The 26,867-nt window shown below is 48.4% G+C and overlaps 1 protein-coding gene and 1 pseudogene across 1 annotated transcript in view; both read right to left on the reverse strand.

Moving 5' to 3' along the window:
- The window catches only part of ELP3 (elongator acetyltransferase complex subunit 3), an 88,638-nt gene that overhangs the window by 36,002 nt on the left and 25,769 nt on the right, over nt 1-26,867 (reverse strand). Inside the window, exons 8-10 of the mRNA XM_035110832.3 lie at nt 21,779-21,940; nt 12,687-12,813; nt 1,207-1,400 (exon numbers count right to left, since the gene is read on the reverse strand). Of these exons, the coding sequence (XP_034966723.3) occupies nt 1,207-1,400; nt 12,687-12,813; nt 21,779-21,940 (483 nt within the window). The remainder of the gene's footprint in view (nt 1-1,206; nt 1,401-12,686; nt 12,814-21,778; nt 21,941-26,867) is intronic.
- On the reverse strand, nt 15,197-15,662 carry LOC148686484 (small nuclear ribonucleoprotein F pseudogene; annotated as a pseudogene).

Consider the following 26,867-nt stretch of genomic DNA (forward strand, 5'->3'; position numbering starts at 1 on the left):
CATAGATGCTTTAGTTGAGAATTCCTGCATTGCAGGAGGTTGGACTAGATGGTCCTCGGGGTCCCTTCCAATCATTCTAGGGTTCTACGATTACTAGCCATCAATAGTCTTCTCCATAAATGTGTCTAATCATCTTCTAAAGCCTTCTAGGCTGGTGACCATCACTGCCTCCTGTGGGAGCGAGTTCCATAGGTTAACTATGACCTGTGTGAAGAAATACGTGGAATCATGGAATTGTAGAGCTGGAAGGTGTCCCCGAGGGTCATCTAGTTCAACCCCCTGCAATGCAGGAATCTTTTGCCCAACCTTGGGCTCGAACCCACGACCCTGAGATGAAGAGTCTCATGCTCTACCAACTGAGCTATACCAGCTCCTTCCTTCTGTCCGGAATCTGCCAACGTTCAGCTTCACTCGACGTCCATGAGCTCTGGTGTTAGGAGGGAGAAAAACTTGCCACTCTGGGCGGCTCCCAACAGAACATTAAAAACACTATAAAAGATCAAACATTAATAGCTTCCCTAAACAGGGTTGCCTTCAGATATCCTTTAAAAGTCAGGTAGTTGTTCATTTCCTTGACATCTGGTGGGAGGGCGTTCCACAGGGTGGGTGCCACTACCGAGAAGGCCCTCTGCCTGGTTCCCTGTAACCTCACTTCTGGCAGGGAGGGAAACACCAGAAGGCCCTCGGCACTGGACCTCAGTGTCCGGGCAGAACGATGGGGGTGGAGACGCTCCTTCAGGTATGCTGGACCAAGGCCATTTAGGGGTTTAAAGGTCAGCACCAACACTTTGAATTGTACTTGGAAACATATGGGAGCCAATGTAGGTCTTTCAGGACCGGTGTTATATGGTCTCAGTGGCCGCTCCCAGTCACCAGTCTAGCTGCTGCATTCTGGATTAGTTGAAGTTTCTGGGTAACCTTTTCCAACTCTAAAATGCCCTTTTTGAAGTTTGGTGACTGGAACTGTGCAGAGTATTCAAAATATGGGGGGGGGAGCTATTCCAGTGATTGTGACATTCAAGCCTTCAGAAAGTTTCTGTTTCACAGTAAGTGGCACCAGTGATTTTAAAAAAGGAAAAAAAGGCCGGTACGCACCATGAAGTTGTTACACTTTTAACACTGGGGGCAGGAGGTGCCAGTACTGCGTACCCTTGAGTGCCCCCCCCAAAGCACGGAGTGGCCCCATCTGACTGCAAGCAACTTTACCTCTGCACACGGTATACTCGCGTCCACGGAGGCACGAGAGCCAGTATCCTCGCCACCAAATCCACGAGGGTGCTCGGAGGGTAGCTCTTGTACCTCCCGGTCTTCCAGAGCTCGTACAAGCCGGTGCCACGGATCACGAGGGTCGGGTAGAGCTTCATGCCATCAGGGCGAAAGGCGGGATTCTCGAAAAACTCCTGGGGGGGGGCGGGGAAACAGGAGAGACACAAGATCAAAATGCAAAAGGTGCACAATGGCAGCACTTGAGTTCAGCAGCTCTGTTTGCACGCAGGGATATAACTGAGGCTGAAAGAGGCCGTCCGGAGGAGACAAAAGAACATAAGGGGAGCCTGCTGCTGGATCAGGCCAGTGGCACACCTAGTCCAGCATCCTGTTCTCACAGTGGCTGACCAGATGCCCCAAAAGGAAACCTTCAATCAGAATTTGAACACAACTCTCTCCCCTCCTGCGGTTTCCAGCAACTGGTATCATAGCTGCCAAGTTATCCCTTTTTTTAAGGGAAATTCCATTATGCTGAATAGGCTTCCTCGCGAGAAAAGGGAAAACTTGGCAGCTATGACTGGTATTCAGAAGCCTTGCTGCCTCTGACTGTGGAGGCAGAGCAGAGACGTCCTGGCTAGTAGCCACCGATAGCCCTCTCCTCCTCTGCAAATTTGTCTAATCCTCTTTTAGCACCACCACTGCATCCTGTGGGAGGGAGTTCCATAGCTTAAATAGGCGCTGCATGAAGAAATACTTTCCATTTTCCCTCTATCCACCTTTCCCCAACGCCTTGTGTCCCTTCCAGACGCCTTGGGCTGCAGCTCACCTTAGCCCCAGCCAGCCCAGCATCGGGGTGGCGAAGACTGCTCTAGGTCAAGCCTTACAGGAGCACTTGGTGGGCGGGCGGGCGGGGGGGGAATTGCCTTTGTTTGCCGAGATGGCAGGCCTTGAGCAACAGAGCGAGACTTTCCGCTGCAGGACAAAAACCAAAGCCATCAAGGGTCGCCTGCTGCTCAAAATGCCGCAGGTCTGGCAGAGTCTGAAGTGGGGCAGGGCACACGCCTCGCTTTATTTCAGCAAGCAACCGCTGCTCTATGAATTGCAAAACAACAAAATGTCAATTAAAAACCCAGCAGCGCACATTGTCAGTGCAGCAGTCAGACTCACCAGCCACGACACGCATTTTATAGGAACAATAATTGATTTCGCTAGCAGAAGTCTGCCTCAGAAAAGGGAGAAGGGGGGACATGCCTTGCTGTTATTAACACTAATGGCACTGACAGGCTCCCATTCATTCACGCCCTTGTAAACCTGCGGCTGGCATAAATAATCGGGAGGTGATTGGTATAAATTACTCATTTCGGTGCCAGGAAACTGCTGCTTTTTCATCAAGGTAGAAGGGGCAGTTACTCAGCTGTGTAACAGCTGCCTCTCCTCCAGTACAAATCAGTGGCCTGGCAAACAGGTAGATTATCTTGTCTTAGCGGGAGAAATATCATCAGAATTGGTTACCTCTGTCAAGAGGTATTGGAGAAAGGAAAGGCGCCCTTTGGCAGACAAGTTGACAGAAAACAAGAAACGCCCCCCACCTCAATGAATTCAGGAAAAAGTGACATCGTCCTGCTGTCCACCCACATCATTGCGTGAAATGAGACAGGCTGGAGGAAGAGGCAGGACCTTTTTAGTGGTGGCACCTACATTGTGGAAGAGATCTGCAAGGCTACAGCAATGGATGCAACCCTTACCTGTGCCAAGCAGGCTGCATCTGAGGCACAACGAAAGTCAGACATTGGCACCAACAGATGCACACACACACCTTTCCACCCTCTAGTTCAAGGACATGCACTCAAAGAAGGTTTTGAGCTGCGCATGGGCCCAGGGGCCGCCTTCTCGTTGCACAGGTTACCCACAACAGAGGGCAGATCAATTTTGCGTTCCTAATCCAGGAGTGCACAGAGCAGATTTAAATTCTGCTTCCTTGTTCACTCCTGCATTCTTGGAGGGTAATGAATAGCAGCAGCTAAGATTAACACTTCAAAGCCACGACTGCTTTTGCCGATTGTCTCCAAACCTGCAGGGCATAAAACAGTCCCTTGGCTGTTGACATATACAAATGCAATAATTTCTGTCGCTTTCCTATGTGGCTCCAGCATTAAAAGTCTACAGGGGATTAGATTTTCTCTCTTACCCCCAAATCATACAAACACTCGCTCTCCTTTGTGCCGATCTGGACTGTGTGATGAACCCTGAAGATTAGCTTAAGAACTGTTGGGAAATGCCACAAATACGTTTCAAGAGTGCCATAATCATCTGCTCAGCACGTGAGAACAACACAGAGCATACTGCCACAAAACAACTCCCAAGTTTCGGTGCGAAAGAATATGAGCTATCGAGAGCAGCAAGGATCACGGAGAGGTTTAGGGAGCAAAACACCCCACACCAAAGGGATTGTTTATACTAGCACAACAAATACAAAATGTAAAAAGAAGGAGTGCGCAGAACGGCCCTCACCAACCCGGAGCCCTTCAGATGTTTTGGACGAAAACTCCCAACTGGAGGACACCGGTTACTTAAGAGACTGCCTTGTCCCTTATCGGAGATCTGCACTGGTTGGCAATTTGTGACCAGGCTAAGTTCAAGGTGTTACTGTTAGTATATAAAGCCCTTAACAACTTGGGTTCACCTACGACATCACCTTAGGTAAAAGGACGCCTGGACGGTTAAGTCCAGTTAAAAAAGACTATAGGGTTGCGGTGCTCACCTCGCTTTCAAGCCAAGGGAGCCGGCATTTGTCCGCAGACAGCTTTCCAGGTCATGTGGCCAGCAGGACTAAACTGCTTCTGGTGCAACGGAACACCGTGACAGAAGCCAGAGGGCACAGAACCACCGTTTACCTTAATGCCACAGTGGTACCTATTGATCTACTTGCGCTGGCGTGCTTTCGAACTGCTAGGTTGGCAGGAGCTGGGACAGAGCAGCGGGAGCTCAGTCCGTCATGGGGATTCGAAACTCCAACCTTCTGAGTGGCGAGCCCAAGAGGCTCAGTGGTCTAGACCACAGCGCCATCCACATCCCAACTCGAGATTGCTTTACCCCACAAGTGCTCACTCGACTGCTTCAATCCGCAGAACTTGCATAGCTACAGGTGCCATGTAATTCCCATTCTGAAGTGGTAAGAACTTGTTTAGTGTGGCAGCACCTAATCTTTGGAACTCCCTGCCTATTGATATCAAGCAGGCACCTTCACTGCATTTTTTTCGGCGCCTGCTAAAAACATTCTCGTTTAGGCAAGCCTACCCAGATGCTTGGGACGCGGGTGGCGCTGTGGGTTAAACCACAGAGGCTAGGGTTTGCCGATCAGAAGGTCATAGAATCATAGAATCATAGAGTTGGAAGAGACCACAAGGGCCATCCAGTCCAACCCCCTGCCAAGCAGGAAACACCATCAAAGCATTCTTGACATATGCCTGTCAAGCCTCTGCTTAAAGACCTCCAAAGAAGGAGACTCCGCCACACTCTTTGGTAGCAAATTCCACTGTCGGCGGTTCGAATCCCCATGACGGGGTGAGCTCCCATTGTCTGGTCCCTGCTCCTGCCCACCTAGCAGTTCGAAAGCAGGAAGTGCAAGTAGATAAATAGGTACCGCTCTGGCGGGAAGGTAAACGGCGTTTCCGTGTGCTGCTTTGGTTTGCCAGAAGCGGCTTAGTCATGCTGCCACATGACCTGGAAGCTGTACTCGGAGACAGTAAAGTGAGATGAGCACCACAACCCCAGAGTCGTCCGCGACTGGACCTAATGGTCAGGGGTCCCTTTACCTTTACCTTACCCAGATGCTTAGAAAGTTGATGTGAATTTCAACCTGTTTCAGTAGTCTAACTTTTTGTATGCTGTTTTAATTTTTGTTGTAGCATTTTGAAAACCGCTTTGAGGTTGGTTTGTTTTTTTGGTTTTTTTACAATCAAGCGGTGTATCTGTCTGTACAGCCGCAGCAGGCGTTGCAACCTTCCAATAGTTCGACTTCACCCACAAAGGCACAGCCCTCCATTGTCCCTGGAGACAAACAGATGCCAACAGCAATATAGGCATTTGTTCCCCATGAATTTCAATCTTTCTCCATTATTACAGCACGTTACAACATGTCGAATCAGTACAATTGCTATTTCAGATCATGCACTATCTTGCTAGGCAGTTTATCTGATAAGGTGAAAACCTCTGGCGTGTGGTGTTTAAATATCTCACTCTTCGATGATGAGAATTTTCGAACACAGGTGGGTGCTGCTGACCTTCAGGAATTATTCTTATTGCTCATGTGAGCTGATGTTGCTTTTCTTTTTCCTTCCTGTTATATTTGCAAAGAACACCCCCCCACACACACACACCAAGGACAGCATTTTGCAATAGCAACAAACAGAAGGGACATTCTGTGCCAACAGTTTAAGCATGCAAAAAAATGAAATGGGGGGGTCTAGAATAGGCTTGCCATATGTCTGGTAAATTCTGAACATGTACGGAAATCGGATGCTTAAAATGGTGACCGGGGGGGGGGGGAGATTTTAAGAGATGTCTGGAATTTCCCACACGTATGACAACCTAGGGCTTTTTTTTTTTGTTTTCTGTTTTTGTGCGTGTGTGTCACCGAGGCTTTCTGTCCCGCTTCGGCCGCCTTCGGCTTCATTTTCAGCCCTGTCCTCTCTCCCCTGGCACTGGCTCCTCCCACCATATTGCAGCCCACAGGCAAAGCTCTCCGCGGGAAAGGCCTGTGCCAGGCATGGAGAACCTCCCTTCCTCGGGTACCCCCCCCTGGGCTCCCAGGGTGGGCAGCGAAGGGGTTGCCTCCCCTCCTTGAGAGCCTCTTCAGTCCTTCTCCCCTGGAGGTCTCGGGGTCTCTCCCCCCCCCCACCTTCGCACCCCTGCAGGCCTCTGGCGTCACTGCTGCGGCAAGGCCTTTGAGCTCCGTCCCTTAAATGTGGGGTGGGGGCTGCCGCCTCGGGCTGGGCGCGGGGATTCACTGAGGCTGGGGCCTGTATTCTGAACATGCTCAACTTCCCTTAGGGCGGGTGGGTGAGGTGTCCCCTCAAGAATTCAGGTGGTTTCCTAAAAAAAAGCTTAACAACTACTCTGGGGGGTATCAGAAATTTTACTTTTTGAAATATGGCAAGCCTAGTCTAGGATGCAGCTAGGAAAGGAACATCAGCTATTGTAGTAAGGTCAGGGCAGCATGATTTGCAGGCACCGAGGCCTCTCTCCAGAGACACAAGAACTGCTCACACATGAGGATGCTATGGGTGAGTGATGGCCTGTGAGAGCAGCAAGCTTCAGGCTTGGGATCAACATTATATTGGAATTTGGCCATTTGCAGTTGGGTTCAGAGGTGGGGGGCCCGCAATTAAATGAACACCGTTGACTTTTCCTCTTGCAGTTATTTAAAATGTTTGAAATGTCAGGGATGCAACAGCAACAATTAATCCATAGGCAGAATGGAGACGAGGGCTGCAAAGGTTCATCGCTCAGACCTCTAAGTTGGCCCTGTGAACTATGAATTCATGATTCATAAGCAGTCCTTGCCGGCAGGGTGAGGGTTGGGGAGTTTTGTTGATTTTGAGTTGCAAAGAAAGAAAGAAAGAAAGAAAGAAAGAAAGAAAGAAAGAAAGAAAGAAAGAAAGAGAGAGAGAGAGAAAGAAAGAAAGAAAGAAGCAGCAACAACAGAAGTTTGTCAGTTATTCATAGAATGGCTAGGAAGTTTGGGTGGGGGGGGGGGGATAAGCCTACATCACACAGTCCATAGCTCATACACACGCATTGTGCCTGGTGCTGTATAGTGTGAGCAACACACGAGCACCGAGATCTAGGAAAACAGTCTAAAAATATTTAGTGCCTTGCTGCCAAGATGCTTATTTATCAAAAGGAGAAGGTGTGTGTGTGAGAGAGACAGAGAGATCAGCCATTAAGTTGTCCATAGTTCAGCTGACTGCAATTTGTCTGCAATTGAAAGCGATTATTTCAGGCACTTAGGGAGCGCTGAACAGAGCTCTAGAAAGCATTTCTGGAGGCCTGATCACCTAAACACCTTCTGGCCTGACCTTGATAATGTGCCTGTGGGGAAGTCACAGGACGGTTTTGGCACGCAGTCACTGTTGCCTGCCAAGAACGGCAGGTTTTCGAGGGACAGGAGATTGAGCAGCACCGGTTTAAAAATGACTCAGGATCAAGTTGTCTTGCTGATGCAAGGATGGAGGGAAACCACCTTCCTTCCTTCCTTCTTTTATTTCAAGTTTTAAAATCCACTTCTACAGATCTACAGCGCAGCAGTGGGCGACATTTCTCAGCCTGAGGGCCGCATTCCCTTTTGCGCAGCTTTCTGGGGGCCACATATCAGTATTGGGCAGGGTCAGAGGCAGAAGCAGGCAGGGCAACAAATGTAAATCTTACATTTGTGCAGGAGGCTAGTTTCTACACACACTCCCTCTCTCCTCCATCCTAGGCAAACCTCAGCAGACAAGCTCCACAACCAGAGAGAGAACATGGTGCCAAGCAGAACCAGTGAGGGAGTGTGGCCTGTGGAGGATCCTGGGGGCCAGCGAGGGCTACATCTGGCCCCCGGTTTGAGGTTCCCCACCCCTGCTGCAGCAGAAGCACCAGAGGCCTGAGGGGTTCATTGGCCAGTTTGAGCCAGTATGAGACGTTCAGGCATATCCTACCTTACTGGCCAGATGCCCTTCTAGTCCTGCAGCCCTTCTAACCCATTCCAAAGAAAACAGCCCTTTCCTCTGTAGCTCTCCACACCGCCTCTGCTTCAGATCTCCTCTTTTCTCCAGCCGCCCATTTCCCAAAGCTCTCCTTTCCCCGATGCTCGTCTCCCTTGATCTCCTATGCCCTCTTCCTTCTCTGCAGCCTGCCCAGCAGCCCCCCTGCACAGATTTATGATGGGAATGGGGAGGATACAACCCTAAACTGCAGTCCTGGCCTGAGAACATGAGGAAAGCCTGCTGGATCAGGCCCAGGGCCCATCTAGTCCAGCATCCTCTTCTCAGATGCCCTGTGGGAAACCTGGAAGCAAGAGCCGAGCACAAGAGCATCTCTCCCCTCCTGAGGTTTCCAGCAACTGGTACCCAGAAGCATTGCTGCCTCCAATTGTGGAAGCAGAGCACAGGCTTTGCGACTAGTAGTCTACTCTTGAGTAACGACCTTCCACATGCTTGTCTTTCAGAAGCTTTTATTAGTGCACATTATTTACAGTGTAACGAACTGCTGGTTTCATGTCTACTCGCTCGAGTCAGATTCCTGCACTGCCCCTCTCCGCGTTCTGGACCAACATAAAAGCCTCGGAACTGAGAAGCGCCTCCCTTTCCTCCTCCTCCTCCTCAATTCCGGCGTCAGGGGGGGGGGAGAAAGGTCTCCGGTCTGACTGATTCCTGTCCTCTCTTTCCCCCTCCCTCTCTCCATGCCGATGGAGTGGGGGCTCTTGGATGTTGCCAGAGCCCTGGCACTCCCTTTCCGTTTCCTGACTCCCCCCTTCAGACCCTTCGCTCTCATGACTGCTGGGAGACGAGCTGCTTTGGATGGGGGGGGGGCTGTTCTCTGTAAGCCCTCCCCGTTACACTTGCTTTGGGCTTTGGCTTTGGGGATGGAATGGCCGTTTTGGCAGTTGTTGGGCGGTGGTTGATGATGTAACCATTTGGCCCCGCCCTCGGAGATCTGCCTTTCTATTGGATGCTGTTGGAGTCTTCAGAGCTTCTGCTGGTGATGTCTAATTTGGGCGTCACTTTTTTGTGTGTTTAATCATTATTTTAGGTATGAAAGGTGTGGTTTTTTGATAATTTTTTTATGCTAGATCCCTCCCTGATGGGCAAGGTACGCTTTGTCCTAATTTGATGCAATTCGGTTCAGCGGTTATGGTGCAAGGTTGGGATATCCGCGCACGCAGTGGGAATATTTTTTATATATAGATTAAACCGTGTGCTGTGTGAAGAAGGACTTTCTTTTATCTGTCTTCAATCCTCCAACATTCATCTTTGTTGGATATCCATCAGTTCTGGTGGTCCCCCCCCCTTACTTCAACGTTTAGGCTGGCCTTTGCTAACATGGTGTCTTTCAGGTGCTCCTGGACTCCCACTCAGTCCCAGCCAGCATGGCCAAAGGTTAGGGAGCGATGGGAGAGGCGGTCCAAGACAAGTGGAGGGGGCCTTGGGTTGGCAATGGCTGGCCGAGGCAATTTGCTTTGACGGGCCAGCAGGGGAGTTTATAAAACGATCAGATTAATAGCTGGCATAAATCAAGCGCTCGGCAGGATTAATGAGGTTTTTAACAGAGCCTGCACCTCAAGACCGCATCAGGCAATAAAAAAAGACACACTTGTGAGTTGTCGTCACATATGAAAAATGAGGCGACCCAGGAGGTAGACGGATGGAGAGAGGCAGGGAGTGGGGGCTGGGGGCAGAGATGATCCATGAATCACACTTGTTGTTCGGAACAGAACTGAGAGGAGAGACAAATGCAGGAAAAGACACGCTCGGGATTCCCCCCTTTTTGCTGCATTTTGATGTCAGGCGCCTCCTGAAGCCCTTTTCATGCAGACAGGCCTATGCAGCTATTTACTCTTCTTCCATCATTTTAGAATCATAGAATCATAGAGTTGGAAGAGACCACAAGGGCCATCCAGTCCAACCCCCTGCCGAGCAGGAAACACAATCAAAGCATTCTTGACATATGCCTGTCAAGCCTCTGCTTAAAGACCTCCAAAGAAGGAGACTCCACCACATTCCTTGGCAGCAAATTCCACTGCCGAACAGCTCTTACTGTCAGGAAGTTCTTTCTAATGATCATTCTGTTTTGTTTTTACGGGTGTCTTACCATATATACCCTACACTGCCTGGGTATTTCACAGGTAGGTAGCCGTGTTGGTCTGCTGTAGTCAAAATAAAAATAAAAATAAATAAATAAATACCTTCCGGTAGCACCTTAGAGACCATCTAAGTTTGTCATTGGTATGAACTTTTGTGCATGCACACTGAAAGCTCATACCAATGACAAACTTAGTTGGTCTCTTAAGGTGCTACCGGAAGGAATTTTTTTATTTGGGTATTTTACATGAGTTGGTGGCGTATATATATATATACTTCGATTAAATTAAAAAATAAATAAATTCTAGGGCGTGAGGAAGAGTGGCTTCCAGCAACTGGCATTCAGAAGCAAGGCTGCCTTCAACTGTGGAACAGTTTATCTCAATGCCTAAGAGGTCCAAGCACACCGCCTCTAGCGCAGTGGAAAACTCCTACTTCTAGAAAAAAAAAAACAACTCCCAACACTGTCAGGAAAGCAGCATTTCCCCTCAGCTAAGGGGAACTGTTGACGTTGCTGCGTTCTCAATCTCACATCCTTCAAGCGGTGCACAAAGAACCAAAACCCCCGGACATGGCTATTGATCCGTTTGGCGATTCCAGGGAGAGAGATTACCAAGGCGCTCCATCTTCAGATTCTCATTATCGCAGAGATAGATGATGAACTAAACGAAGCCTCACACAAGACAGGAAGCATTCAGGCAGCCGGTGCTATTATTAGAAGATTTATAATCCGTCTAATCTATTTAACAATGAAGATCTCAGAAACAATGGGACCTCTCCGCTGATTCGCAGCAAGGATGGTAAACTGAAAGACCCACCAGTCCCTGTCATAGCATATAAAGTCACTCAGGTCAGGGGTGGAGAACCAGAGGTGCAACAGGGGATGCTCGACTGTAACCCCTATCATCCTTGGGCATTGCCCATGCTGGCTGGGGATGATAGGAGCTGGGAGTTCAACAGCAGCTGGGCAGCCACAGAAGTTCCCCCTCCCTGGCTTAGATTGCAATAGTGCACCCTACGGAATATCACTCCTGGCATTCTGGAATGCCCTTCCCTCTGCCATGTGGGAAGCAGAATCATCATCATCATCATCATTTTATTTGTATGCCACCTTTCCATAGTTGAAACTATGCTCAAGGCGGCTCACAACATGACAAGGTTTACATAATTACCAACACAACAAAAGTCATAAACAATAAATAAAACACATCAAAAGATGCAAAACCAAATGGAAAACAATTTCCACATAAATCGTAAAATTGAAAACTAAAAATACAACATTAACATCAACAACAATTTAAAATGACACAGATAAAAAAAATCTCTGCAGCACCCGTTGGTGGTTTCTAAGGACTTCTAATGATACAACCTCTGTGGTGTAGTGGTTAGAGTATCGGACTAGGACCTGGGAGACCAGGGTTCAAACCCCCACTTGGCCACGAAGCTCACTGGGTAACCTTGGGCCAATCGCCACCTCACAGCCCAACTTCCTCACAGGGTTGTTGTGTGAGGATTAAAAAAGGAGGAGGAGAACCATAAGTGCCACCTTGAGCTCACAGGAGAAGAAGGTGAGATATAAATGTAACAAGCAAGCAAGCAAACAAACTTTTTGCCCGTGGTTTCCCTGACTCATACAGTTTGGATCTTGTTTTTACTTAATCCCTGCTCTCTAGTATGTTCTTATGATACTGTTTTATTGTTTTAATATTAGGGGCAGATGGGGAAGGGAGCCCATCTCCTAGATGGGAAACTCTGACCCTAAAATGCTGCTGCCTTGTGGGGCATCTTTGGGAGAAGAAAAGGCTCAGGAGTAAACTCTACGCAAATCGGAGTGGAGTCCCTATTGGATGGAGCCTTGTACGCCTCCTTCTGGCAACTCCTGCAGCCAAACTGCTGCCAAATGTCTTGCTCTGCTTTCCTTTGGACCACATCGGCGAGGCTGAGAGGGGGGTCTTGTCATCTGGGCAGCCCAGGACCTCCAGACACACTGCCCAGGCTTGCGCCCTGGAGAGGTCACTTTGGTTCTGCTGGCAAAGCAATTTGACTTCACCCCCTGAGGCACACTCCATTGTCTCTCGAGACAGACAGAGGACAACAACAGACAGCTTTTATATTGCATTTGTGTAGGCCCCAGTACTACTCCACCGCTCTCGTCTCTGAACCTGAGCCTGCTTCAGCTAACGCTCAGCTTCCCTCCATGGAAAGAACAGCAATGGCTGCTGCCCATCAAGGCTGTGCCCTGCCCCTCTATGGACAAAGGGAGCAATGATTCTGAGTATCAGTTGATGGAAATCGCAAGTGAAGAGGGTGCCCTGCTTGTGGGCTTCCCTTTGGAGCATCTGTCTGGCCACAAGACGGGGCCCCCTTCAGCCTGACCCAGCAGCCAGGCTCTTCAAATGTTCATGGTACCTCCTTGAACATGGACTTTCCCCCTGAACCAGGATCAGTGTCTACAAGTTATCCAGGTTCCTGGTAGAAAAGGGAACCTGGGGGTTCATGGGGAAGGGGCCTTGGTTACCCTTTCACCCCTTCAACCTTGACTCTGAACTGTCTCTTCCCCCAACCCCGAAAAAGGAAGGACCACAATAAGGGACCAACGGAACAGCAGCCGAAAGGAGTTCAGACAGAAGCCACTCTTACCCCAAACTGGTCGATGTCTCTCTCCAGTCCCATGTTGGGCAGGTCTGGCATCATGTGTGCCACCACTTTGAACCCGGCGTCTTTGGCTAGGTGGAATGATTCGCACACAGCCTTCACCGTATGGCCCCTGGGGGTGGGGGAGGAAATGGGGGTTAGAAACAGAAGCAAGCATCTCATGAGAACCTAGGAGCCTGCTGGATCAGGCCAATGGCCCATCTAGTCCAGCATCCTGTTCTCACAGTGGCCATCCATTTTCATTTCATTTTTTTCTTCCATAGTGGTCATTTTTCTTCAATGACAATGTTTAATTTTTTTGGCCATAAAATAATGTTACTTGACAAAACCTTTAAAAAGCAAAACCGGGCAACTAAATTTCTTTCTTTTTTTTTAAATGATTTTTATTAATTTTACAAACAAAACTAAACAAACTACACAAACATACAAACATACAATATAACACTGTCCCTTCGTTTTCCCTCCACCCACTGGTTCACCTCTGCCACCAGTGAAACCCGTGTGCTTTGAGAATCAAAGGGGGTCCATTGTAAGTTGGGTTTAGCCTCCCCCCTCCCTCCTCCACCCTCCTCCCCCCCCTGCCACTGAAAGGAAAAGAGTGGAGGTGCTCTGAGGATTGGCTTCCCCCAGCTCTTTCATAAGTATACATTTGACAAAAACAGACATAATAGGGGAGAATTTTAACTCCCCAATTCTTATTACCTTAACCTAATACTTGTGACTTCCTCAATAGTCTTCCTCCTGGTTTTCCTTAAACAAAATCTAAAATTTATGGCGGGTTTTCTATTTCAGTTTAAAATCCTTTTCTTATAATATTGACTCAACCCTCCTCCTTTTCCCTGCTGCCCTCCCACAGACCCCCTCCTGCCACAAGAGGGACCCGTGGGGTACAGCATTTCCAAGGTTCCATTATATCCCCTCCTCACCCCTCTGAGCACCCCCTGCCACTGAGTATCTCAGAGTAAGGAAAGGAGAGTAGACAGCTTTCTGCCTAAACCTAACTTAACTTACAAAAATTTACATTAACTTAAATTCTTTCCTAAGCCGTTCTTATAATTCCCTCCAGAAAGCACAACTTTTTCCATTCATATTTACACTCCATCTCTTCTCCCTAAGTCTTTTCCCCCATTTGGATCAGCATTTCCGTTAACAGGCCAAAATTTCAGAAACCGTCTCTCAGAAACTAAAAACAAGGTCTTTTAACTAGATTATTCACCCCACACCCATTCTTTCCCATCTCCATCTCCAGGCCCTTGTGCCCCCCTGCCCCTGTCTTTCCCATTCCTCCCTAACATCACCCCACATTTCAACCCCTCCAGGATCTTTAAGTCCATCAATCCTCAAATTCCTTTGCTTCTCATTTTCTTGCTCTGCTTGATTTTCTTCCTTTTGAGGTCCATGCTTTGCTTCATCCCAAACATATTTTTTAAAGTCCAAGTCCTCTTTAAGATTTTCATCTAATTGTTTCTCTTGGCATCCAGATTCAGTCTCCACAGTCTCGAAAATCAAATTTTCCTCTAAATCCTGGACTTGGACTTCATCCTCATCTGCTGGCAAATTGGGATGCTGCCGTTCCTTGTAGATATCCTCCCATATTTGTAGATAGTTTAGCACAGCCTCCTGGAAGGCTCGAGAGTACTTTGTTTTCATATTTCTCCTGACCACAGACAAACAGGAGGTGGAGGACAAAGAGGTGCTGGAAAATTCCTTTCTCAGACGGTCGACTCCATTTTGGCTGTTCTTTTCCTTTGTCTTTTAACTCAAACACAACTCCATTCTTGATTCCAATATTAAATAGTTCTACCACATTTTCAGTCAAATTTTACTGATTTTAACAGTGCAATAAGTCCACCCGGTCTTTTGACAGCTTGACAGCTTTTGACAGCTGTCAAAGCGCTCTCCCCCTTAATAATGCTGTACCTCAAGGGGTGCCGGACTCGGGAGTTGAGAGGGTTCAAAAAGGTCTTTCTTTCTCTCGGGTCCACAATTCCAGATGCCTTTTGTCGTTCAGCTTAAGATTATTTAAAGCGCCTCCCAATTTTCCATTAGGAAGAGACCGACTTCCGTTTCTTTAGAGTCTCTCCTGTTTTTCCAATTAACGAATTTGAAGTCCGTAATCGCAATTCCACTTACTTTTTGGAAGTTTAAATTTGTTCGGAAGAATCTGCCGCTTGCCGGGTCAGGACTCGGAGCTTCACTTCTCGGAGGTAAGATATAGCCCAAAATGGCTCCCGCGGTTCCACCCCGCCGGCTCTCGATCGCTCTATTGAGCTCTCGGGCAGCGGGGGATCCGCAAAAAACGGAGCAACCGCTGGGCTCGTGAGTCACCGGGACTCTCTACCCGGTGTTTTTACGGGGAATCCGCTCGCTCTGCGGACCTCCCCCCCCTCCGCGAAGCCAGGGACATCGGCGCGCGAGGTCCCTGCGTCCTTCTCTCCGCCGCGACAGACCGGAAGTCCGGGCAACTAAATTTCTTAGCACAGTTAAAAAAACAACAACTCCCCCCCCCCAAAAAATAGTTATTCTCTCATTTCTCCACCTTCTTCTTCCACACCCCTAATATAAAGGACATTATTGCACCTTATCAGAACTTCAGCAAGGTATCTAGATAATGCACCATCAATATATTATTCTGTATTTGCAAGCTGCATGTTCGTGTAGCCATTTGTATGGCTTTGTATTCCATCCCCAGCTTCAGCATCACTGGCTTCCCAGTCAGCCTGTTTAGGAAGGGCTTTGGGTTGAGCAACAAGACCAACCTAAGGGCGGCTGGAGCAACAAAAAAATTACTCACGGGCAGCACGCGTGCCCGCCAAAGCTCTGAAAAGAAAAAGGCCATCCAGATGCCTGTGGGAAACCAGTAAGCAGGATTCGAGCACAAGAGCAACTCTTCCCTCCTGTGGTTTCCAACAACTGGGATACAGAAGCATTGCTTTTCTTTTTTGGGCTGACCCAGCAAGGCTCTGCTTAATGTTCTTATGTACTATAACCAAGTCTGAAGCCCTAGGCACCACATAAATGAAGCCGCAGGTTCCCCTCCTGCCTCCAACAATTTTCTCCTCTGCGTATTTTTAAAGATTTGTTGGCATCTTGGAGCAGGGACCTGGCTTCCCATTCTCTCCCCCCCCCCCTTCATATCTATATCTATATATAAAGCCGTGAACAGAAGCAGAACACTCTAACCAAAACTGAACAGCTGGGACTTGTATTTTGCACCATTTGAAAGCAAACAAACAGATACCGAACCTCATACCCTAAAGGCTTTCATTTCCTTGAATGACTGAAGCATCGTCATTGCCCAGCGGATAAAATGCCATGGCGGGCTTTGCAGAATGAATAGAAAGGCTGTCTCCTGTTCGCACTGTTACAATTCCCACCTACCCCAAATTCTGTGGGGTAGCCAGCCTCATAGAACCAATGTGCTTAAGTCTAATTAACGCATGAAGGAGTTAATACCATAGAGGAAGCTGCTCTGCTAGACTTAGCTATGTCCACTTCCCCTCACCTTGGGGAGAAGTACTGTAGGTAATCGGGCATTGTCCTCTCTCAGTCTACCTGACAAGCTCACCATGTGAGGTGGCCTGAGATGGCTGCTCCAGTTTAGACTGCATGGCTGTCACAAGCCACTCCCATACAAATAATTTAGAAACTTTCACCACTGTGGAACTAAACCAAGTTTTACTTCCTGTGAAATTTTTCTGAATGCTGCGTGGAAAAGCACATGAATCTGACATTTGGAGAGTTTGTAAGTGCTGTAAACCATAGTGCTAGGGGAAACTTTTGGAACTCACTTTAAAGGACATACAGTCATACCTCAGGTTGCGAACGCTGCTAGTTGCGCGTTTTTGGGTTGCGCTCCACGCTGAACCCAGAAATACCGGAACGGGTTACTTCCGGGTTTCGCCGCTCACACCGAAGTGCAAAATGGCGTCGCACACATGCGCAGATGCAGTGCTGCGGGTTGCGAACGTGCCTCCCGCACGGATCACGTTCGCAACCCGAGGTCTGACTGTATTTTAAAGGTCTAAATCCTATATTTCTAAACACCACTTAAGAGCGGTTCTGAGAAATTTCGTTGTTCCCTCAAGGGGACAATGACAATAAAGATCTATTCTACACCAAGAGGTTCAGAATTACCGGTATTTTTAAATAAACATAAATAAAAATAAGTACGTGTTGCTACTATTAGATAGCTAGTTATAATAGGTGTCAAATGTATTGCTCTGCTTTCCTTTAGAGCGCATCAGTGAGGCAGGGGGGGTCTTGCCGTCTGGGCAGCCATACATACTCCAATGCTTCTGGAGAGATCATTTCAGTGCTGCTAATGCAGCAAAAACTATGTGGGAGGCAGCAGTCATAACAGGTCTCTGCAGCCACAGCAGGTGATTTGATTCTCCAGCGGTTTAAATTCACCCCTGGAGGCACTCTCCATTGTCTCTTGAGCCAGGCAGAGGCCAACAACATCTTTCCGCCTGTAGTGGTTTGCTCCCCATATTCTGAACCTTCCAGAGGGCAATGATTGTGATGCAAGAGGGTTTTTAAAAATAAAAATAGGAAACAGCCTTGCACCAGATGTTCCACCACTGAGCCTATTACCCTTCCCTACTGTATTATTACAATGCACAAGCAATTCACGGGACAATGCAGCGGCGCTTGGAAATGACTGCGCCTTCCTGAGCAAAGTTCTCTGCTCACTCGTTGCTGCCTGCATCCTTAGAGGCGTTTTAAAAAAGGAAAGGGGAAGGTGTTCAAATGGAAACACTCACCAAATGCGTAAGTGCACAGCTTGTTAAGTAAACAAAGGCAGGAACAGAGGCTTTTCATACAGGTAAGGAGAAACGCCTTTTTCACAATGGCAGAGGTGCCAGAAGCGTGGTCATCAAAGGCACAGAAGTGAGCCACAAGCATCTTGCTCCCTGCCCTTTGCAGCTGCAGACCCTGCGCAAGGCTCCTGTTTCTTTGGACAAACTTAGCAGCAATTTGGCACAGGCGGGATAGTGTGAATTGGCTGCCACTGAGAAGAGGTGGACCAGCTTGACCCCACCTGTCCTGAGAGCGAGTTTCTGGGGTGGGGGTGGGGAGACGAAGCTGGAAACGGTGTGGGCAGCGATGAAGAAAAATATTAGCTGCAATGATGGGTGCCAGAATAGCATGAAAAGAAAAAGGATGTGAGCTTGCTTGCTCCTTACCCTTCCTAGCTGACGCTTCTTCTCTCCAAGACTAATTTTTAACACTCATTTGCTGGCGATTTGGTATAGGTGACATGTGTGAATTAGCCCATGGAGGCAGGACGAGAATATTCTACTCACCCTGAGGGTGTGTTTGGGGATGGGGAGAGAGAAGCCAGGCATGTTGCAGGCAGGGCAGGGGACTATCTAGTGTTGGCCAGTGGGGTGCACCACAAGGGGTAAGGGGGGGGGGGTCAGCAACTGCAGTCATATGAAAGCGGCAGATAGATAAAGGCCCGGGTATGAGATGGGGAAGTGGAGATCTCACGTTGCCACCCTCTAGACCTCTTGCAGAGGGATTCACAAAGAATCATGATCACAGGATCCAGGTCAGTTCATATGGGGAGATTGCGGTACTGAGCCGTTTAAGGATTTATAGGTCAAAAACAGCACTTTGAATTGGGCCTGGAAATTAATTGGCATCTGGTGCAGTTGGGCCATCATTGTGTTGTATGCTTTAACTGTCTTGCTCCTGTGAGCAACCTGGTTGCTGAATTCTGTACCAGCGGAAGTTTCCTAGCTGTCTTCAGAGGCAGCCCCACATCTAACGTGATGCGGTAATCTAACCTTGAGGTTTTTTCAGTAGCACCTTAAAGACCAACTAAGTTTTAGTGTGCATGCACACTTCATCAGTGCTACTGAAGGATTTTTTTTATTTTGTTTTATTTTTTTATTTTGTTTCGACTCAGACCAACACGGCTACCTACCTGTAACTTGAGGTTTTTATTATTCTTTTTATTATTATTATTATAAAACATTGAGGTTTTATTATTTTAATAACAACCTTGAGGATATTATTATTATTCTACCTGCTGTCAACAACTTGGGGGGGCTCATCAAAGCTGTCCCGCCCCACCTTCCCCGCGTGCTCCCTTAAGACGTTCTCTTCAGCTTTGCATGTTCTTCCCGTTTGCATTTTATGCCTTGCCATTCCTCAATATTGCCACGCTTAACTGGCTTTTTAAAGGTGCTGCATTTTATATGCCTGAATTTATGACGAAGTTGTTATTCGGCAATCTTGCGTAGGCAGAAAAAAGGTACGGCAGCTTCATAAATAAAAATACGCTCTTCGCTGGAAATATCCAAACTAAATCCCGTGTGATATAACAGTTGGGGGGGGATTAGGCTAGGACCCAGGAGAGAGACCAGGGTTCGAATCCCCACTCAGTCAGAAAGCGACCTAGGATTAAGGTTTCTGTCCCTCAGGCCAACCTACCTCACAGGATTGTTGTGGGGGTAAACTCTTTGGAGGGAAAGGGGGCATATAAATGCAATAAACCCAACCCAACCCATAAACTCGCTTAAATTTACATAAATAAAAATTACTCTCCTCTTAAAGGGGATTGTCCTATCAGGGCAAGGCTGAACATCCCACTGGTTGAGGGAACCAATGGCAGGGGGGGGTATCTCTTGGGCCTTCCGGGGGGGGGAGAGGAGAAACTCGGAGAGGAGAGTTAGGGGACTAACAGCACAACCGAGAGCTGGTGTGCCAGTCACTGTGTGAAGGAAGGCCTTTCATAAGCCCACCCACCCACCCTGGATGGACACGTGTGGGTGATGGGGCTTGTTCCGTTCCCCGCTGGTGGGAATTAATGCCTTTGTCCTTCTCACTGTAATACTGCTCCGTTGACAGAATTTAACTCTCTCGAGTTCCCCGAAACCATAATGGCTCTGCTCTGGCTCCAGAACACCAGTTGCTCGTGGTCACAGATAGACCTTTCCTCCTCCTCTATGTTGGTGGCCATCAGTGCCACCTTGGGGAGAGAGTTCCACAATTTACCTGTGTGCAACTTTACATGTCCTGCATGTTCTGTACTGGGGGCTAACAGATTGAGGTTGAATCCTGACAAGACAGGTGTACTGTTTGTGAGGGACAGGAGGTGGGCGGGTGTGGAGGACTCCCTGGTCCTGAATGGGGTAACTGTGCCCCTGAAGGACCAGGTGCGCAGCCTGGGAGTCATTTTGGACTCACAGCTGTCCATGGAGGCGCAGGTCAATTCTGTGTCCAGGGCAGCTGTTTATCAGCTCCATCTGGTACGCAGGATGAGACCCTACCTGCCTGCAGACTGTCTGGCCAGAGTGGTGCATGCTCTAGTTATCTCCCGCTTGGACTACTGCAATGCGCTCTACGTGGGGCTACCTTTGAAGGTGACCCGGAAAATACAACTAATCCAGAATGCGGCAGCTAGACTGGTGACTGAGAGCGGCCACCAAGACCACATAACACTGGTGTTGAAAGACCTACATTGGCTCCCAGTACGTTTCCGAGCACAGTTCAAAATGTTGGTGCTGACCTTTAAAGCCTTAAATGGCCTTGGTCCAGTATACCTGAAGGAGCGTCTCCACCCCCATCGTTCTGCCCGGACACTGAGGTCCAGTGCCGAGGGCCTTCTGGTGGTTCCCTCGTTGCGAGAAGCCAAGTTGCAGGGAACTAGGCAGAGGGCCTTCTCGGTGGTGGCGCCTGCCCTGTGGAACGCCCTCCCAACAGATGTCAAAGAGGAAAACAGCTACCAGATTTTTAGAAGACATCTGAAGGCAGCCCTGTTTAGGGAGGCTTTTAATGTTTAATCGATTATTTTATTTCATTTTCTGTTGGAAGTTGCCCAGAGTGGCTGGGGAAACCCAGCCAGATGGGTGGGGTATAAATAAATAAATTATTATTATTATTATTATTATTATTATTATTATTATTATTATTATTATTATTAGTGCTTGAGCAGGGATGGGGGCAGGGGGCAGCCTGGGGCCGGAAAGGGATGTCTGGTGGGCTGCATCTGAACCCTGGGGCTGAGGTTCTCCACCCCTGCCTCATAGCTTGAGGCACACAATGTGGGCCAGTTCCATCACTAGGGGTGAGCTCCTTGTTTAATGCTCACTTTGGCCCACTGACGGCTGCTCAACCAGCTTGTCTAGCAAGGAATCCTTTCTAGCAAGGCTATTATCCAAGAGGAGGAAGTGTTTCCACTTCATCAAACACACTTCATCTCTTTCTTGGACTCTGAGAAGGTGAACAAATCCGCTTCCTTTTTTCTGAATTGCATCTTCCCAGAATACAAAGGACGCGATGGACAAATGCCAATTCCATCCTCCGTGGCGTTGCAGAACTAATCTTGTCTGTTGCCATTCCGTGGAGAGCTTTAGCCCAGGAATTTGGTCAATGTGCAGCAAAAAAAAAAATCAAGCTACCTTATCGTTAATTAATTCAGTATTATTATGACTAACGCCTTCCTGTGTATGTTTTATGATCCTTATTTCCTTTACTCTTTGGGGCTCCATGGTGGGAAAAGCTTCAGAAAAGGGCAACCAAAATCACCATGTGGCTGGACCACCTCCTGTTATAATGAAAGGTTGCAACATTTGGGTTTTTCAGGTTAGAGAGATATCTGGAGGACTGTCACGTGGAAGATGCAGCAAGCTTGTATCCTGCTGTTCCAAAGGGTAGGACCAGAAGCGATGGCTTCAAGTTACAAGAAAGGAGATCCCGACTAACCCTTAAAAAGAACTTTTTGAGGGTAACAGCTGTGAATTCTTCTTCCTTGGAAGTTTTCAAGCAGAGGTTGGATGGCCACCTGTCAGGGATTCTTAATCTGCGATTCCTGCATTGCAGGGGGTTGGACTGGATGACCCTTGGGTACCCCTTCCAAATCTATGATTTCATGTGGGATCACTTGTGCAGTCATGTGTAGCATTTGCTATGCCTTTGAACTGTGTTTTTTTCCTGGGTACCACATCGATGTATTAAAAAGCTTTTGGTAGAAACTGCTACCCCATTTCAAGTTCAGTGAGAAGGAGCCAGGATGTCAAAGCTGCACACACACACACCCCACCTTGCAAGCCCCCTCTCCTTACCTATTGGTGTCTCTGGCCACGTCCTCATAGACACTCTGCACACCAATCTCCAGCCTGGTGCATCCATATGACAACATATCGCTCAAGTGCCGTTTCAGGCAGTAATCTGGCCGGGTCTCTATAGTTATGCCAATGCACTTTGTAAGGCTTCGCTCAGAGTATCTGCGGATCAGAGATGGGGGTGGGAAGGGATGCAGAAGAGAGAAATATAAGTGAAGTCTCTGCTACATTAAGCCGAGGCAGTCAATATTATGGTCCAAAAAACAAAGAGCCCCCAAACAGGAGACGTGTCGCAACTAGCAAGGCTGGCGCTCGTCGTAACAGTTGGGTTCACAGCATATGGTTGGCAAATTGTGTTCACAACAATTGTGACGGATCTGCATTCTGAACCGCCTGATTAAAATACAAATCTCCCATCATCTGGGCATCCTGTAAGCAGGCAGCTTTCGCTGACGGACAGGCTGGCAGCCGATCTCGCCAGCAGATGGCTGTGGCATCGGAGAACGTTTTGAAATTCTGTCTCACGGAATGGCTGTGGAGAGGGAGGGTACCTTCTTGGGCATTTTTCTTTTTGGAAAAGATGCCCCTACGTTTGCTGTGAGACGACTTCATACATCCTGTTCCGCAGAAGAACTAAACGTACTTTGCAGGTCTTTTTTTTCATTTTGGACATACAAACCCAAGATACTGACTAGTGCAAAGACTTCCTGCCCGCTGCCCGCTGACTGTCTCTCCAGAGTGGTGCATGCTCTAGTTATCTCCCACTTGGACTACTGCAATGCGCTCTACGTGGGGCTACCTTTAAAGGTGACCTGGAAACTGCAACTAATCCAGAATGCGGCAGCTAGACTGGTGACTGGGAGCGGCCGCCAAGACCATATAACACCAGTCCTGAAAGACCTACATTGGCTCCCAGTACGTTTCCGAGCACAGTTCAAAGTGTTGGTGCTGACCTTTAAAGCCCTAAACGGCCTCGGTCCTGCATACCTGAAGGAGCGTCTCCACCCCCATCACTCTGCCCGGACACTGAGGTCCAGCTCCGAGGGCCTTCTGGCGGTTCCCTCCCTACGAGAAGCCAAGTTGGATGGCGCCTTCTGGCAACTCCTGCAGCCAAGCTGGTGCTAAACATATTGCTCTGCCACATACAGTGGTGCCTCGCTAGACGAATTTAATTTGTTCCAGGACTCAATTCGTCCTACGAAAAATTCGTCTAGCGAGTCCCGGTTTCCCATAGGAATGCACTGAAACTTAATCAATGTGTTCCTATGGGCTCTGGGGGACTGGCGGCGGCACGGGACGGGGCTTCAGAGAAGGTCTCCGAAGCACCGTCTGATGCCGGCTGTGTGCGAGGCGGCGGGGGGGAAAGCAGAGGAAGGAATGGATCCGTTCCTCCGCTTCCCCCCCCCTTCTTCCCGCGCTAGTGTTCCGCTGGTCTCTGCCGGTTGCCCCTCACTGCTCACGGCAACCGGCAGAGACCAGCGGAACACAAAGGGGAACCAGCTGCAGCGCGGGAAGAAGGCAAAGGAAGATCAGCTAAGAGGCGCTGACAGCTGTCAGCGCCTCTCAGCTGATCTTCCTTTGCCTTCTTCCCTTGCTACAATTGGTTCCCCTTTCGCTAGACAAATGCCTTTTGCAAATAGGTTTTGTGATCGGAGGTTTTTATGCCCACGTTTCACAAGACGAAGCGGCAGCCATAGAAAACCTCATTGTCTTGCGAGGCAACCTCCGATCGCAAAACCTATTCGTCTAGCGAAAACTTCGTCTAACAGGGCATTCGTCTAGCGAGGCACCACTGTAGTTGTTTTAAACTGTTTTAATATTGTGTTTTTAATTATTATAACCTACCCAGGGACTTTAGGGTGAAGGGCGGGTAATAACAACCCCCGCCGGGTGCCGTCCAGCTGTTTTGGACTACAACTCCCACCAGCATCAATACAGCCTTACCGGCCGGGGCTGCTGGATATGATCATCCAAAAGGGCTGGAACATACCAGGCTGGTTTGTCATGATGTGCAAACTGAGCTATTAAGAACATGCAATCACTTCGTGACAATTTTGGGAATCTGACCCACGTATTGGTTAGCTCACTGTAAATCATTTTTAAAATTGCAACCCAGGGAACACTGATATTCCTCATAAACTTGCCAGGATTACCTCCATGAGAACTATCAGTAATAGAGGTGCTTTACAGACACCTCTTTTTTAGGGAGAGGCACAAAGCCCATCATTTTGCACTGGCGTTGGGGGAACAGGGCTGCTCTTATCAGTCTCGTTATTTTGCTATTTCGGCAGCGTGAGTTCATATTGTACTCTTACGCTTTTAATTGGTTTTTATATTGCCTTCTATAAGTTTCTACGTCTGCCTCCAGCTGTGTAGGAGGAAAAGTGGAGTCACATGCATGAAATCCATAGGGGAGGGGCCTTCCTTGCACCCCAAACACTGCTCTGATGCTGCCAGGTAAATCTTCATTTGAATAGCAAGCTCCAAGTGCTACAAATCCTCATGAAAGCCCACTGCAGAAGATCGTGTGCTGTTTGGCCACCTGGAAAGGAATCCACTGCTGGGATCTACGAGAAGCAAATGCTAAGATCCTGCTGCAATGTATTTTCTAATTGCACAGTTTTCTATGTTTGAAAGATAACAAGATATAACTTGCATCCTAATAGCCCCTGGGTACAGAATAAGCACCGTCTTCCTCTTCGGCTACCCACCCAACTCTGCAGATCCCAAAATCATCTTAGATGAGCTTAATTAAATGAATAGACAGAAAACAAAACAAAGCAAGAGGGATGTTTTCTGAGATTCCCTGACAAGAGAGTCCACACCCTTCCTCTATCCCCAAAGAGGCTGAGGGAGCCCTACCAGCTGTCTTCAGACTTCTCTGCATTTTCTCTTTTCACATGCCACTTTCTCACCGGCTCCAAGGAACATGAAGCCAAACAGACCAGCCATCTATACCTGGGTCACTCATTTTCCCCAGCTCAGCCTCTCGGCCACCAGGGCTGCACCTTTGAAACTGGGAAGCTCGATTCTTGCTCAGTCTCCATATCTAAGGGGTACACAGCCCATAAGTACTGGGCTAGAACTCAGGATCCACTTCAGATCGAGGACTGTACTTAGAAGAACTAAAACCTCCTTCCAGAATTTCGCTAACCTCCTGCATCCCCCAGAACAGGCCTCCTCCCCCTGCAGCACCACATCTCCAGCAATTGTCTGAGGTCGGGAGGCCGAAGGGGTAGCAGCAAGCAGGTAGCCAATGGATGCTGAATAGTATTTTTGCTGTAAGGTAAAGGTAAAGGAACCCCTGACCATTAGGTCCAGTTGTGACCGACTCTGGGGTTGCGCGCTCATCTCGCATTATTGGCCAAGGGAGCCGGCGTATAGCTTCCAGGTCATGTGGCCAGCATGACAAAGCCACTTCTGGCGAACCAGAGCAGTACACGGAAACGCCGTTTACCTTCCCGCTGTAGTGGTTCCTATTTATCTACTTGCATTTTGACGTGCTTTTGAACTGCTAGGTTGGCAGGAGCTGGGACCAAGCAATGGGAGCTCACCCCGTTACAGGGATTCGAACCGCCGATCTTCTGAACAGCAAGCCCTAGGCTCAGTGGTTTAGCCCACTGCGCCACCTGGGTCCCATTTTTGCTGTAGGGATCACCAATATTTTTAGGCCCTGGGCACATTTGTTGAGGGAATGCAAAGCCTCCTCTGGTCATTTTTGATCCCCTCCCATAGAGTGAAAAATATGAACACACATACTTCACGTTTCCAAGGGATCTGGGTAAATAAATGTCAGAGAGCTGGAAGAAGAAGTGGGGGAGAGTGTTGCTCTTCCAACTTCAGCTCTGTGTACTTTTTCCAAGGGAGAGAAAGGTAACCAGCTCAAGATCAAGGGCTGAGACTTCATGGGTGCTTGGAGGGGCAGGATGGCCACCGGTCAGGGCATCTCTAGCTGTGATTCCTGCACTGCAGGGGATTGGACTACTAGATGATCCTTGGCCGGGGGGGTGTCCCTTCCAACTACTGTATGATTCTATTCAACACTCCAGAGAGCCCCATCCCATCCTCTCTCTTTTTCACGGCCACCCCCCCCCCCGCGTCTACTCTCTCCCCTCCATGAGATCCAAAACACAGTCCAGCCTTGCAAGACGGAAGCAGGTTCCAGATGTCTCTCTGTTTTCAGTGAATGAATGATTGAACACTAACCTTCAACCGATGACTAATATACAGTGCGTGCACACACACCCCAACTAGGCGGCTGGAGGCAAAGGGTAATGTTATTGGATTCGAGTCTAATCATATTACTTTGAAGTTGTAGGAGAGGTGCTTTAGAAGGAAGAATACAATTAAGGCTCCCAAACGACACAAAATGTTTTTTATATATATTATTATTCATGCATTAATCATAATTCCACTTCCAGGCATCCATCTACTCACCGCTGAAACACTGCATTGCAGTAACTGGTTTGTCGGAACAACACTCTGCAGCAAGTTACAGCTGAAATAAATTAACTTAGCAGGACTGCACTGGTAGATGTCACTGCTGGGCTGCCCCTACCCCAAATAAATAATAATAATAATAATAATAATTTATTTATTATTTATACTCCACCCATCTGCCTGGGTCTCCCCAGCCACTCTGGGTGGCTTCCAACAGGAGAATAAAATAATCGATTAAAGATTAAAAGCCTCCCTAAACAGGGCTGCCTTCAGATGTTTTCTAAATGTCAAATAGTTGTTTTTCTCTTTGACATCTGATGGGAGGGCGTTCCACAGGGCGGGCGCCACTACCGAGAAGGCCCCCTGCCTCGTTCCCTGTAACTTGGCTTCTTGTAGCGAGGGAACCACCAGAAGACCCTCGGCGCTGGACCTCAGTGTCCGGGCAGAACGATGGGGGTGGAGACGCTCCTTCAGGTATACTGGACCGAGGCCATTTAGGGCTTTAAAGGTCAGCACCAACACTTTGAACTTTGCTCGGAAACGTACTGGGAGCCAATGTAGATCTTTGAAGACCGGTGTTATGTGGTCTCGGTGGCACAAATAAGCTGTTGCGTACCTTGATGCTTTCCAACCAGACTACCAACCAGAT

Source organism: Zootoca vivipara, chromosome 3 (genome assembly GCF_965207765.1).
Source record: "Zootoca vivipara chromosome 3, rZooViv2.hap1.1, whole genome shotgun sequence".
NCBI classification, from domain to species: Eukaryota; Metazoa; Chordata; class Lepidosauria; order Squamata; family Lacertidae; genus Zootoca; species Zootoca vivipara.